Below are 13,830 nucleotides of genomic sequence, written 5' to 3' on the forward strand. Positions count from 1 at the left end.
ATTACATTTTGTGAAATGTCCATGCAACATATCAATACTTGATACCTGTTCCTTTGTGTTTTTTCAATCAGACATATCATTTATTATTTTCTCCATAAATCAATGTTTTGTCCAATTTTTTTATCAAGTTCAGATCGTTGATTTGGCGATAGCATTCGATTAATATACTTTTATTTCCACACATTCATATAAGACACTTGGTATTCTAGCTCCTATGATATTTCTAAGAAAAAAAAGCATAGATGATTTTTTTTGGCTCACCTCCGCAAATTTGTCGTAAAAGCTTTTATAGTCTTACTTTTAATTGAGGATGCATGAAATTGTCGACTATGCATTTTATTATAGTCACCAATTTTGAGCTCATAAGGTTCTTATGTAAAGTACTCTAGATAACTGTTTGTATGTCAGCCAACTACGAGTTTATTGGATATTACGTGGTCCACCATGTATATCATTGTGCAACAATGGTCATTTCAATTTTAGAATAACCCATTTAAAGTGATTTAACCATATTAGGACTACAAAATTCTTTGTGATATGGGTGAAAAAATGTCTAAAAAGTGGATCTGTTACAGATACCATGATCGAAAATTTAGTAATTCTACAATTGTGTGGTTTATATCTGGAGTTAGTGGTCTCTAGAACAACCACATAGGGAGACCCTTAAGCCCTCATCTAATTATCCACTCCAATCTAGATGTTTATATCTGGAGGATCCAGCTTCACTGCCTACATCAAAAATAGCCACTCATTTCCATCTAATTTTATGATTTTTTGTATATTTCTGTTGCATTATGAGTCTATCCATTCCCATGCATCAGGAATTGTCTTGTTTTTAAAGGCCCCGTTCAATCACAAATAGTTAATCGGTGTCCAGGGTAACATAGCATGCAAGCTTGATGTGTGACATCATAATACTTCCTCCATTGTTTGAGGTTGGATATTATCCATGCCAAGAATGGAAACAAGATAATCATGATGAATCATGTTCAGTCCCTTGGTCAAGATATTAGCTAGTCGATGCTAGGTAGGCACATAGAAAATGTGTAGAATATTCTACTCCAACAGCTACTTGATGAACTAACAGTGAGCGCCATGTGTTTTTTTTTTTATGTTGGATGGGATCATAGGTAAGATGAATAGAAGATTGATTCTCAGATCAAAGTATAGCTGTTTGGTTGAGGGATAGCTCCAATTCATGGAGGAGATTGTCGTTTTGGAGAATTTCACATATGTCTTTAACTAGGGAATGGAATTTGGCTTTAGTGCTGGAGAGAGATATATCTTTTTGTTTCTTTTTGTGCTAGGTAATTAGATTCCCACATAGGAAGGAGGATTATCCAGATGTGGATTTATAATCAATCTGTGACCTAGCAAAGTCAATATTGGTATAGACAATCAAAAGACAAGGATTACATCTCTAGAAGGTGAAATTGAGGCTGATAATTCCTTTCAGATAGTAAAGCACACAGTGAACCACCTGTATTGAGATATTTCAAGACACATCATAAATTGACAAGGAACATTGACTGATTAAGAAATATCAAGTCCAATACGAACAAGATATATAAGTTTGTCTACTAGTGGTTAGTAGGCTAGAAGATTGCCATCATACTGATTAGAGGCATAAGTGAGCTTCACATTTACCTCCATAGGTGTAGATAATGGGTGACATTTGAAATGTCTAGTGTCATTGATTAAGTGTAAATTAAGGGTTTTATGTCGCTGTCGTAATTTAGACTTTAGCAAAAATATTAATAATGATTTTCCTCTTCATATATTATAAATAATATAGGGTAAGTAAGGGTATATCCACACAGAATCAGGAAATTAAATTTCACATCTTTCAAATGTTTTAATCAAAAAAAATGGGCTCAAAACGCAAAGATATATTTTTAGATTTTTCTTGGATTTTATAAACTTAAATTTAAAGCAGAAAGGTAAGAAAATGATTAACAATAGTTAAATATGGTTTGACAGAAAATTAGTTAATTTAAGAAAAGATAAATACATATATATTTTGGAATATATATTTTTTATAAAATTAAATTCAAAGTCCTAGAAATAATAAATATGAATCACATATACATATACATATTTTCAGGCAGACCCATAAACACCCCTAAAATACACTACAAGTATAATGGGATTTGAACAGGATTTGAATATCTATAAAAAAAATGTGATTTTGGAAAGGTAAATGAATAAATTTTCTCACTGAATTTTGAGTCCAAAAGCTAGAGCTATTTTCATTTTTGGAGAGATAAAATTTTAGGTTCTAGAGAAACTTATGGAAAATGGGCATCTAGAGAGAGAAAGAGTACAATGAGATAAATTTTGGGGAAATTGATAGGAATGATGATAAAATATTATATCTAGGTCCCTAAATGGTTAATGCTTGAGCCTTGAGCTCCAATGACACTTCATAAATCTTGATCCTTATATTTTACCGGGATCCAATGCCTCTTCATAAATGGACATCTAAAGACATTTTTCTATACAAGAAAAGGATATGCTAAGGAAGAACAATTCAAAACACATACTTCAACCAGGTTCAACAACCAGGATATTGGAAAGCCTTGTCTTGTTGGCTAGACACTGCTAGAGCACATACGGAATGAGATGAAGAGAGAGAGGCAGAGAATATTTATACATGAGGCATGATTTAAAATGCCCTTCAATTTTATGCCTATTTTCTCTCCTTGTCATTTCTTCCTCTTTTCCCATTGGCTGAATTTGAATTTTGGAACTCCATCAATTGAAAATTGTGATCCTCATTAAAAGGGAAGTTAGGGAGGATTTTGGATGGACATAGGATATGGCCCACACATCTGTAACTGTTCCTTTGAAGCACACAACTGAAGTTGCTCCACTTTGGCCCGATAGTCCAACCAAATAGCTCTAAAAATAACATCGGATACTATAGCCCATTGATCATCATCCACTTTAATTTCTATAAAGTTCTGCACACATGGAACTTGAAAATATTCATCACCAATAAAAACTTTCTTGACACGAAGATCAAGCAAGATTAGTTAACATGCCCAAAATATGCATAAAGTGGCATTGATGGTAAAATTCATAAATATTCAGATAATCTAGTCAATAACATGATAAATTCAATACATAGAAAATTAAATTCATACAAGATGCATGTAATTAAAGACATTTATTGGGATAAAATGATACTGGTAGGAGAGTGGGCCATCTCAATTCCCAAGAAATAAGTAACAATTTTTAAGTGCTTAATATTAAATTTGTTGTTAAGATGACTTTCTTAAAAAACAAATACCATGGGAATCATTACATATAATAATGATGCCATCTCCATAGACAATGAGAAGAGTAATCTTCCTGTAACTTTGTTATGTGGATAGAATTGGGTATTGTTACCGTCACTTTGACGATAGGTGAGGCCTATCATGGCCTTCAAAAACTTTGAAAAACTATGTGCAAGGAAACTTCTCAAGGTGCAGATGCTATATGTTTCAAGTCATATAGCACATTTTGGAATGCAACAGACTCATCCAAGTGGAAATCTACTAGGAGGACTCATATAGACTTCTTCCTTCAAGACATCATGTAAGATACTTTTTCTAAATCATATTGAGTCAGTTCCCAAATGTTACAAACCACTAAGGAAATAAGATTTCAGATAGTGTTCATTTTTTCCACCAGGGGAAAGGTTTCATTGTAATCAATATCATACTGTTGGGTGATATCCCTGGGCAACCAACCATGTCTTGTAACTTTAAAATTGACCAACCTCTCTGTAATTCGTAGTGTACACCCAAGGACAAATTATTGCATGCTTTCCTGTTTGGTATGGGAGTGAGTTCTAAAGTCTGATTTTAATAAAGAGGTTCAATCTCAGAATCCATAGCAGCAATTCAGTAGTAAGTGCAAGCAGTTCTCTTCCTGTAGACTTGGAGAGAATCACTTGTTGAAGATCCATTAGAAGGCATTAGGTGATGTGGCCTTCTGATATGTGAGAATATCACTCAATTGATAAGGAATAGTACTACCGGGGGTAGTATCTTGGAGAGTCAAAGGTGTATCTGTGGGAATGGTTGGTCTTTGAGACAAAGATGCTGGAGCTGGGAAACTTGGTCGTGCTACATGTGGTATGGACCTGAAATTTGGATGTGTATAGTGATAAGGATATGGGGGCACTGTAGTAGATTGGGGTTCTTGCTTGGCTAACGTGTGTGGCTCATAATCAATAATGTTAGAAGCTCCAAGTGTGTCACATAATGGAGTAGTAACAATGTGAAGTGATGGTTTGTGGATATGAAGGGGAACAAAATGCAGTTTTTCATCAATAAGTAGATTTAAGGGTAAATAAATAGGTCAAAAAAGATGATGTCTTAGTGAAAGTGGGGTCCTCCCTTGCATGAGCCTGGACAAAATACAGTTTTTGTTTGTCGAACGCGACATATGCCTTGTTGAAGGGTGATAGAAATTATACCCCGCTTGAGTATTTGCATACCCAATGAACACGCAAGCAATGGATGGAGGAGCAAAGTTGTTGATTTGGTGGGAGTGTAAATGAAACGTTATATTCATAACCAAAGAGCCTAATTTCTTCCATAATATTGAAACCTATTATCAGGACATAAAGCAATTAAAATCTCCAAGGATTTCTACCTTGGAGCATCAGATTTGGGACATAACATTTTATACCAGATTGCAGTTTGGGACATAGATCTAACTAATGAGGGCTCTGGCCTTCTCCAACATACGTCCCAATTTTTGCTCAGCCAAGTCGTTCTGTTGGGAGTGTGGGGTCATGAAGTTTCATGTATAACATCATGGTTCCTCGAGATATTCTCAGCATTAGAACTTATACACTCATGTCCACTATCATCACAAAATCTCTTCAAAGTTAATTCAAATTGGTGATAAATCATGCTCAGAAACCCTTTGTTTAATAGTCATAACTCTGGATTTATGTGTTATTATGCAGATCCAATAAAACTGATTCATGCCATCTATGAGGACTAAAAACCAGTAGAAGTCATGTAGGTTGGAGAAAATGGTCGTACCCCAAATGTCATAGAGTACAAAGTCAAACATGTGTGTTGCTTTTGTTAAGGAGCATAAGTATTACATTTATGCATAACCAATCAGCTTCTGTCACACACAAAAATATATTCAAATGGAATCATAAATCAGGAAACACAATATCATAGATAAATAAAATTTATGCCCTAGTTGGTAAATGCAGAAGCCAAAATGTGGATTCTTAGTTGTTGCTACTAACACTTGAAGATGTGTGCCTATTCTTACATGCGGCTGGTGCAGCTAGTAGAGTTGCTCAAAGATCCTAGCAAGATCATGCTTCCATCGTGTGAACTTATCACATAGAAGGCATCAATTCCAAAAAAAATTAAGTTATATGATGACAGTTGCACTTGACGTTGAACATGCAATAAGCTGACATAATTTTGGAGCATGGATTATGGAAGTAATGAGCTTTATAAGTGAAACCTATATGCTTCCAATTCTTGCAGCTAGTAGTAAATTATGATTGGCAATAGGAAATTTCCAATAACTAGTGCCAATTTCATGTTATAAAAAAAATTAGATGAAATCATATGATCAGTGGCTCTAGAGTCAAGGGTCTAGAGTTGAGATGTATGAGCTAGTGCATTAGTAAGAGAGTAGCAAAGAGAGTTACTTAAGTATGGAAAGGAAGTTGAGCTAATGATGTTAGTAATTGATATAAGGAGACTCTTCAGCTGGAAAATTTCCATTTTGCTAAAGCTCAAACTTTTCTCTAGAGATCCAATTTTGTTTGGCTCAGAAACCTTATATTCATCATTTCTGAGGCTTATATTGTGTCCTTTGCTCACTTGGTTTGTAACCCAAGAAGTCTCCAAGTAGCTTCCAACATGTTTCCTAAGTGTGGTGTGGAAGTTTTTTGTTGTGATGATTCAACATGTGTGCTACCACTAGAAGATTTTTTTGATGTTGTCTTGACTAAGGTTAGGATGAATACTTAGTGTTGGGGTTGGCCATTTTAACTACACAAGCTGCACTTTCCATAATCTCCCCAAAAGGTCGACAAATACTACTTTCTTCTCTACACACTTCTATCTCGGTATCTTCAAAGGTCATTTATGCTCTCAAGTAAACAATTCAGCTCGAGTAGATTCAAATTCTGATTGCACTCCTTTCATATAGTGGTACTCTATTACATAGAAAATAACTGATGGAAATATATATGGCCGGCAAGCCAATCACACATTTCATATCTCATTCCATGTTCATTAATAGAACATATTCATTGTAGTGCATATTTGATGCATATAATGAAGTCCATGAATACATGATTAAACTTAATGAATTATGGTGAGATCGTAATATGGATATCACTAGTTTTTAAGCATGTGTTCTAACATTCATATCAGAAAGATACACGAGAAGGACGGCAAAGTATCCAGATAGAATAGCACTATCTAGCCTCACTCATATGATGAGTATGGTCGTTCCCTTAGCCATTAGTGTGGAGACACTAATCATAGATACTAGGTGCTCTTTAGTGGAAACAGTTCACTAAATTGATCCGTACGAATCCCTAAAAGGTATTATAGTGAACTGTCAATTAGGTTGATTCACATCACGATTTTCTAAGTTGTCCTTTGACTCGAGACACCAAAGACGTCTTGTGGACGGACAGTTCTACTTTGACTATGACCTAGTGTCCCTAATCATGGGATTCTAAATAGTCTTAGTTTGGGTGCATCAAGAAGTATACAAAGACGACTGAGTAGTCAAGATGGGATCATCTACCCTCGGTATGAGAGGTGACATCTCATAGAAGACGATGCGATGAAGTCCTTGGCCAAAGCATAAAAATATCATAGAAGAGTTCTCCGATGATTTTCAAACGCATCAGAACTAACTCACATGACTGATTAGGGTTTGACAGTTGACCATACCCTAAGTCATCCTAGGAGAGTCATGTGAATGAGGGACTATACGTACATGGTAACCAATGACAAATAGGTTCCAAGAGTGAGTTGATACACACTCATTTGTATCTACTAGAGCACGAGGTGTAACTTGGCACCCCGCATGTTGGAGACTCGACCTATAGATTGGGTTAAATCGATCCGACATTAATTAATCTATATGATGATATAATTAACTAAGTTGGAAGACCAATAAAGGTTATTAGGTCGTTGGAGCCGTTAACTAGACTGATACACGTGCCTAGAGAGTCACACGCAAAAGGTCTTTTGAACATCAAAATATATACTTAAGTTTTGGGATTTTTTATGAAAAATACCCGCTTAGTATAAATAGAGGAAACCCCGGAATGAAATTCACTCTGGCCAGAATTGTTGGGGGGCCTTTCTCTTAATCTACCTTCTCTCACACCCCTTCTCCATGCCCGATGCGATCGAGACGATGTAACGATGACGATGGAGTTAGAAAGGGGCCTGTCGAGGAGAAGGAGGAGATCCGATGTGCCAGGGACCGCGTGGGTACGTCTAGAGGTTGCACACTTAAGCAGTTCAACTCTTCTCACTTCGGGTCCAAGAAATCATTGATGTGATCCATGAAATGATACTCATTTCAATGATTTTATCAATGTCGTACGATTCGCAAAATTCATCTGTTGTGTATTGTTTTGAATTCTTTGTCCAAATCTAGGCCAGTAGAACCCATTGTGTCCTCTAAATAGATTGTGTAGTGCAATGACGGGAAAAAATGTGTACCATTTTTCTCAAGATGAAGTTGTGCAATAATTTGAATGGCATTCATCTCAAAAGTAGCCTCTTTTGTTGCCATACAAGCAGAATGTTATTGACTAATAAAAATCATCACTAACAGTAATGAAGTTGACAAAAAGGAGTAGAGATACAAGAAGTAGGGGTGCAAATCATAAAACCATATTTTGAAACAAAACAGAAGAAATGATGCCTAGATAAAAACATTTTGTCTTGAACTTGATAGCTGAAATCTAGATGAAAGCCAGATTTCAGAAGAAGAAAAATTGCCAAAATCAGCAGAGGGCTCTGACTCATCCAAACTCCTTAACATGTTTGAAAACCTTGCAAACCAAGATAGTAGAAATGGTGCTCAGAAGAAAATGTCTTTTCCCCTGATCTTTAAATCTCAAATTTCACATAAAACCCAGGTTTCTCAAAAAAAATTTGCTTAAATCAGCTGGGCCCAGGTTATCCAAACTCCTGAACAAACCTTAAAACCATAATTTCAAACCAAAATATAAGAAACGATGCTATTTTTCTTCTGATCTTTAAGTTTAAACCTGACCTTCAGATGAAACCCAAACGCCAATAAAAATGCTAAACCCCCAAACAAATCTCCATCCCATAATTTAAAGCCAAAACAATAGTGCAAAGTCTTGGACGGAACAATTTTTCGTCCCTGGACCAAAAAATCATCCCGTCCAAGGGTTTGGATGAAATTTGGGATGAAAATTTGTGTCGGGGACCACTACACAGGATGGTTTTCGTCCCGTGGGACAAAAAAACTATCCGTCTGGAGGTCTTGGATGATGGAAGAACAAATCTGGATGAAAAGCCACCGGATTCACATATGACGGTCGAGATGTAGCCACACGTGGCCTCATTATGATAATTTACATTAAAGTCCCTGTATTTTTACGCGCTTGAAAACTGACGCCGCTCAGAAATAATTGTACCTATGTCCCTTTCATTCTCTCTCATCTGCATGTAAAAAAACTTAGAAAAATCTATATTAATATATTAAAAATATATAATGGGTTTTTCTTTCGTCCGGGAAGAGGGAGGGTACGATTTTTTTCCCGTCTAGGAGGAAAATTTGTCCCGGGAGGACTGGACAGGAAGATTTTCCTACCGTGGGACGAAAAATTTGTCCCGTCCTTCGTACCTGCACAAAATTCGTGGTGAAAAATTTGCCCCGGGAGCAATGAATTTAGACGTCAAATGGTACAAAGTTCATCCCATCCCGTCTTTTGTCCACGTCCAGGACGATCCAGAACTATAGCCAAAACAGAAGAAATAGAACTCATAACCCAGAAAACCTAAAACTTACACAAACCCAGATCCCCAAAAAAAAATCACTAAATCAGCAAGACCCAGGATCATCCAAACTCCCAGAGAAATCCGGCTGGTTAGTGACAGATCTAACCCAAGCCCACTTGTGCTCCTTGGTCTCCACCACGCTCCTGGCCTCGGCGACCTCCTCCACAGGAATATAAGCGTAAACACCATTAATCGGACCGGAGACGAAGCCGGAGTAGCCGGCCATGGCGCCATGTATAGCCGAGTGAGCCAGCAGTGTGCAGTACAAACTATCCGTTGCATTCGCCGGCACCGCCCTTATCATGTACGTCGGATCGATGTACTTCACCGTGAACAGCTCCCCCGGAAACTCCCTCTCCCACCACCCCCGCAGCTCCCCCTTCAGCCACAATCCCACATCGGAAAAAATCAAATTCCCCGACGGGTCCCTCTTTATATTCTCCGGCCGTGGCACCAAATCCTGTCCTGCTCCCTCTGCTACCACGACGACCGCGTGGCCATTGCTGCGGAGCCGCTGGCGGAGAAATTCGAAGAGCCCGCCTTTGCCTTCGAGGTAGAAGGGCGACTCGGGGATGAGGCAGCAGTCGACATCGCGGCTGGAGAGCGTGGCGTGGAGGGCGATGTGGCCGGTGCTGCGGCCCATGAGTTTGACCAGGCCGACCCCGTTGACGGCGCTCTCGGCTTCGACGTGGGCCGCGCTGATGGCTTGCTGCGCTGCTTCGACCGCTGTTTGGAAGCCGAAGGAGCGGTCGATTATTCCTATGTCGTTGTCGACTGTTTTGGGGATGCCGGCGATGGTGATTTTGAGCTTGCGGCGGCGGATTTCGTGGAAGAGTTTCGTCAGGCCTCGCATGCTCCCGTCCCCGCCGATGATGAAGATCTGCGAGTGGGAGATGGTTAAGCCTGTCCTAAGAGTTCGGTCGGGAATTGGCGCGGTATCGTGGTTCGCTAAAGATTGATCGCTGTTTTACTGTGAATCAAGGAGACGATAGGGGTTGGATTTCTTCGCTACAATCCCAACTGATGGCCGCTGGAATTCGAATTCAGTAGGAATTGGTGCTGTTTGATGGTTTGCTGTGGGGGATTAGACAAAGGTCAGTCGAAATAAGAACTGCCAGTCGTATTTAGAACTGGACTTGAAGGAGAAGATATGGGCTGGATTTCTTCGTTATAACCGAACAGACTTTGAAAGAGAAGGCGGGTGTTGGAATTAGGATTCAGTTGGAATCGGTGCCGATTGGTGGTTTGCTGAGTTTGGATGAGAGATAGGCTCCTAAATAGAAGCGGCAAAATTGAACGGCCAGTCGAAATAAGAACGATGGGAGTCGGGTATTTTTGCTGTAATCGCAACAGATGTTGAAGCAGAAGACGGCGGCTAAAAATCGAATCCACTTGCACTCTTAAGTCGATAAATAGATGGATTGAATGACGAACAGTTCAAAAATTGGAACTAGGTTGACTGAGGCTGAAGAAGAAGAAGAAGAAGAAGAAGGCGGCTGATATTCTTCTCCAAATATGAATCGCAGCTTGAAATATCGAAGATCAATCGATGTGGAAAGAGAAAACGGCGCGATAATCAATTGAAGAACCGCCATATTTCAAATTCAAAACCAGATTTGAAGCACCATCAGCAAAACCACAGATCCACAGAGGCCGAAACTCCACAAACCAGCAAATATCTCCAGGTCAACAGGAAAACAAGAAGCAGCGACACAGGAATCCTCCTCACCTGGTTGAATCCGCGAGCCTCGATAGCCCCAACGATCGCATCAAGATCAAACCCACCGCGAGACGTCGCGAGCGCAGTCCCGCCTCTCTTATGCCACCCATCTACGACCTTGGGATCCAGCCGAAGCGGCTCCGACGAGTAAAACCCGCGGTACCCATCTCTAATCCCATAAATCTCTCTCGCCCCGTAAATATCCCACAGCCCGACGACGAGCTCTCGAATCACGGTGTTAAGCCCGGGGCAGAGCCCGCCGCAGGTGACGATCGCGGCGCGCACCTCCGCCGGGTCGAAGCAGACGGTCTGGCGCGGGCCGGCGCGGAGGTAGGCGCGGAGGGTGCGGTCGGAGGGGAAGTACTCGCCGGAGAGGTCGAAGAGGATCTGGCGCAGGACGACCTCGGAGGCGCCCACGTAGAAGCCCTTCTCCGGGTGGAAGACGGGGCTGTCGTCGATGGGGTTTTGCCTTGTGCGGAGATGGGGGAGATAGTCGCTGAGGTGGGGGAGTTTCTGCAGTCGAATTGCCGAGAGGGAGAAGGCGTCCGAGGTCAGTCTCTTCAGCTTCGCTTCTTCTCTGCTCCCGTTCTCTGAATACTCCATTGATCCTGCCCCGAAGACCAAGACCAAGAAGAAGAAGATGAAGAACAAGAAGAAGACGAAGAACAAGAACTAGAAGAAGAAAGAGGAGTAGACGAAGAACAAGAAGAAGACGAAGAAAGAGGAGTAGATGAAGAACAAGAAGAAGATGAAGAACAAGAACTAGAAGTAGAAAGAGAAGAAGACGAAGAACAAGAACTAGAAGAAGACGAAGAACAAGAACTGGAAGAAGAAAGAGAAGAAGTAGACGAAGAACAAGAACTGGAAGAAGAAAGAGAAGAAGACCAAGATCAAGAAGTAGAGAATGAGAAGAGGAAGTAGACGAAGAACAAGATCAAGAACAAGAAAGAGAAGAAGAAGAAGAAGAAGAAGAAGAAGAAGATTAGAGGAAGAAGAAGATGGGGGTGGCTGCTTTTACGTGAAGAGGGCACGGGTTAACTCGATTACGTGGCCTTGTTTCAGGGTGCCTCGTGTCGTTATTCAATAAGGGAATCCGGTTCGTGGACGGATGACGACGGGACGGGACGTTGCATGGCGGATGCTGTTTCTGAAGAGAGGTATGTGGAATACTAGATGGGATTTTTTTAATCTGACGTATATTATAATCATTTTATTTAGAATTATTGAGAACTTTGACTTCACTGAAGTATCGAGATTCGGTTTGAATTTTTGCACTTAATGTGTGAAGTATGATCTCACCCTTCCCCTGTGCGAATTTGGGACAGGAATTCCTATACACCGCACAAAAATCGCACAATAGTAACAAAAATTTAAATTCAAATTCCAATTTAAATTTATATATTAACTCATTTGAAACGGGAATCATTTCTGAAAAATATGGTAGGAAACTTTTGAATTTAAATTTAATTTATATTTAACTCATTTAAAACGGGAATCACTTCTGAAAAATATGGTAGGAAAATTTTTAATGTAAATTTAATTTATATTTAACTCATTTAAAACGGGAAAACTTTTGAATTTAAATTTAACTCATTTAAAACACGAATCACTTCTCAAAAAATATGGAACTAAATTTTTTATATTTAAATTTAAACTTAGCTCATCAAGAAAAAGGGAATCACTTCTGAAAAATATGGTAGGAAAATTTTATATTTAAATTTAAACTTCGCTCATCAACAAAAGTGAATCACTTCTGTAAAATATGGTACAAAAATTTTTATATTTAAATTTAAACTTATCTCATCAAGAAAAAGGGAATCACTTCTCTAAAATATGGTAGGAAAATTTTTATATTTAAATTTAAATTTATCTCATCATGAAAAAGGGAATCACTTCTGAAACATTGTCAATATTTACAAATTGATATGTCAATATTTACAAATTCTGAAACTATTGATATGTCGGCTATGAAATATTGTCAATATAGTGAGAAAGTTGTAGAAATATTAAATCCTATTGAATTTTGCCTCTTTTAAGTTGTTTGTCTATCAGTATGTTATTCAACACATTATATTTGAGCTTCACGTATTTTTTCCTTATTACAAAGAACACCAGCTTTTGTTTCAAGTTCAATAATATAAATTATTCATCTTAGTAAAGCAGATAGGAACTTCTTGGCTGAGAAAGAGAGAATATAATCATCTATCATTGGAGCGTGGCGACCTCGGATCGTGGTCATAGGGTGACTCAAGCGTATGAGCCTACTCTGGTTTGAAAGTGTGAAAGGCTTACGAAGAAACTGTCAGTGGCTCCAAGTGCGTATGAGTGTGGATTTCCATGTAGAGGGTCAACTGATGAGAGAAATTGACGCGCAGATGATGGATGATGAATGATGGAAGGACAGAAAAGGTGGGGGGGAGGAATGTAAAATTATTTTTTATTTCAAACACCAAAACACTTATTGCATTTTTCTATCATATGACAACTCATGGCTTGTGCATCCTCAGCTATAACAACGAAAACACATTCCTCACAACACCTTAGGGACAATGGAATGAACGAACAAAAGGTAACTATTAAGGCTAATAGTAGAAACTTATATTGTGCAAACTAACCAAGCACCAGACATATCACTTAATCCCACAAATCTAATTGGACTAAAACCACACTTAATATTAAATTAGCATTACATAAATCACTATAAATACATGAAATTGTATCAATTCATGGTTAGGGAAGGTCATGGTCCAGTCTCAGTCTGGTCAACGTCCGATCTGCTCTAGGTCTGATCATGTTGAGTTGTTGATATTAAAGTCAAATAAAAAATGTCAACGTCATGGTTAAACAAAAATTAAGAGCTCTTATTTGATATTAAAAGACAAATATGCAAATGTGGTTGTGGACACAATACAATATTATCAAAAAAAATTATTGGCATGAATTTTCTTTTGAGGAATAATGCCTCATGAGTATTGAAAAAAAAAATATTCACCTTTTAAAGTTATTCCACAAATATTGGTCTCCCTTTCAAGTTAATTACATTTTTCAAAATACATAGGATAAAGTGAG

The 13,830-nt window shown here is 38.6% G+C and overlaps 1 protein-coding gene across 1 annotated transcript; it reads right to left on the reverse strand.

The window, feature by feature from the left end:
• Positions 1-9,007: 9,007 nt before the first annotated feature.
• Positions 9,008-11,746, reverse strand: PFK2 (phosphofructokinase 2). The gene is made up of 2 exons (XM_078582782.1): positions 10,771-11,746; positions 9,008-9,921 (listed from the first exon to the last, which is right to left on the reverse strand). The coding sequence occupies exons 1-2, from the start codon at positions 11,362-11,364 to the stop codon at positions 9,085-9,087; spliced, it is 1,431 nt and encodes a 476-aa protein (XP_078438908.1). The 5' UTR covers positions 11,365-11,746; the 3' UTR covers positions 9,008-9,084.
• Positions 11,747-13,830: the final 2,084 nt, after the last annotated feature.

Source organism: Wolffia australiana, chromosome 11, assembly GCF_029677425.1.
Source record: "Wolffia australiana isolate 7733 chromosome 11, ASM2967742v1".
Lineage (NCBI taxonomy): Eukaryota > Viridiplantae > Streptophyta > Magnoliopsida > Alismatales > Araceae > Wolffia > Wolffia australiana.

Bases quoted from the DNA above. Each gene is read 5' to 3' on its own strand.
- PFK2 (XM_078582782.1), bottom strand. From the start codon at position 11,364: ATGGAGTATTCAGAGAACGGGAGCAGAGAAGAAGCGAAGCTGAAGAGA. The intron at 9,922-10,770 runs GTGAGGAGGATT...TCCCACTCGCAG, and splicing joins AGGCTCGCGGATTCAACCAG to ATCTTCATCATCGGCGGGGA.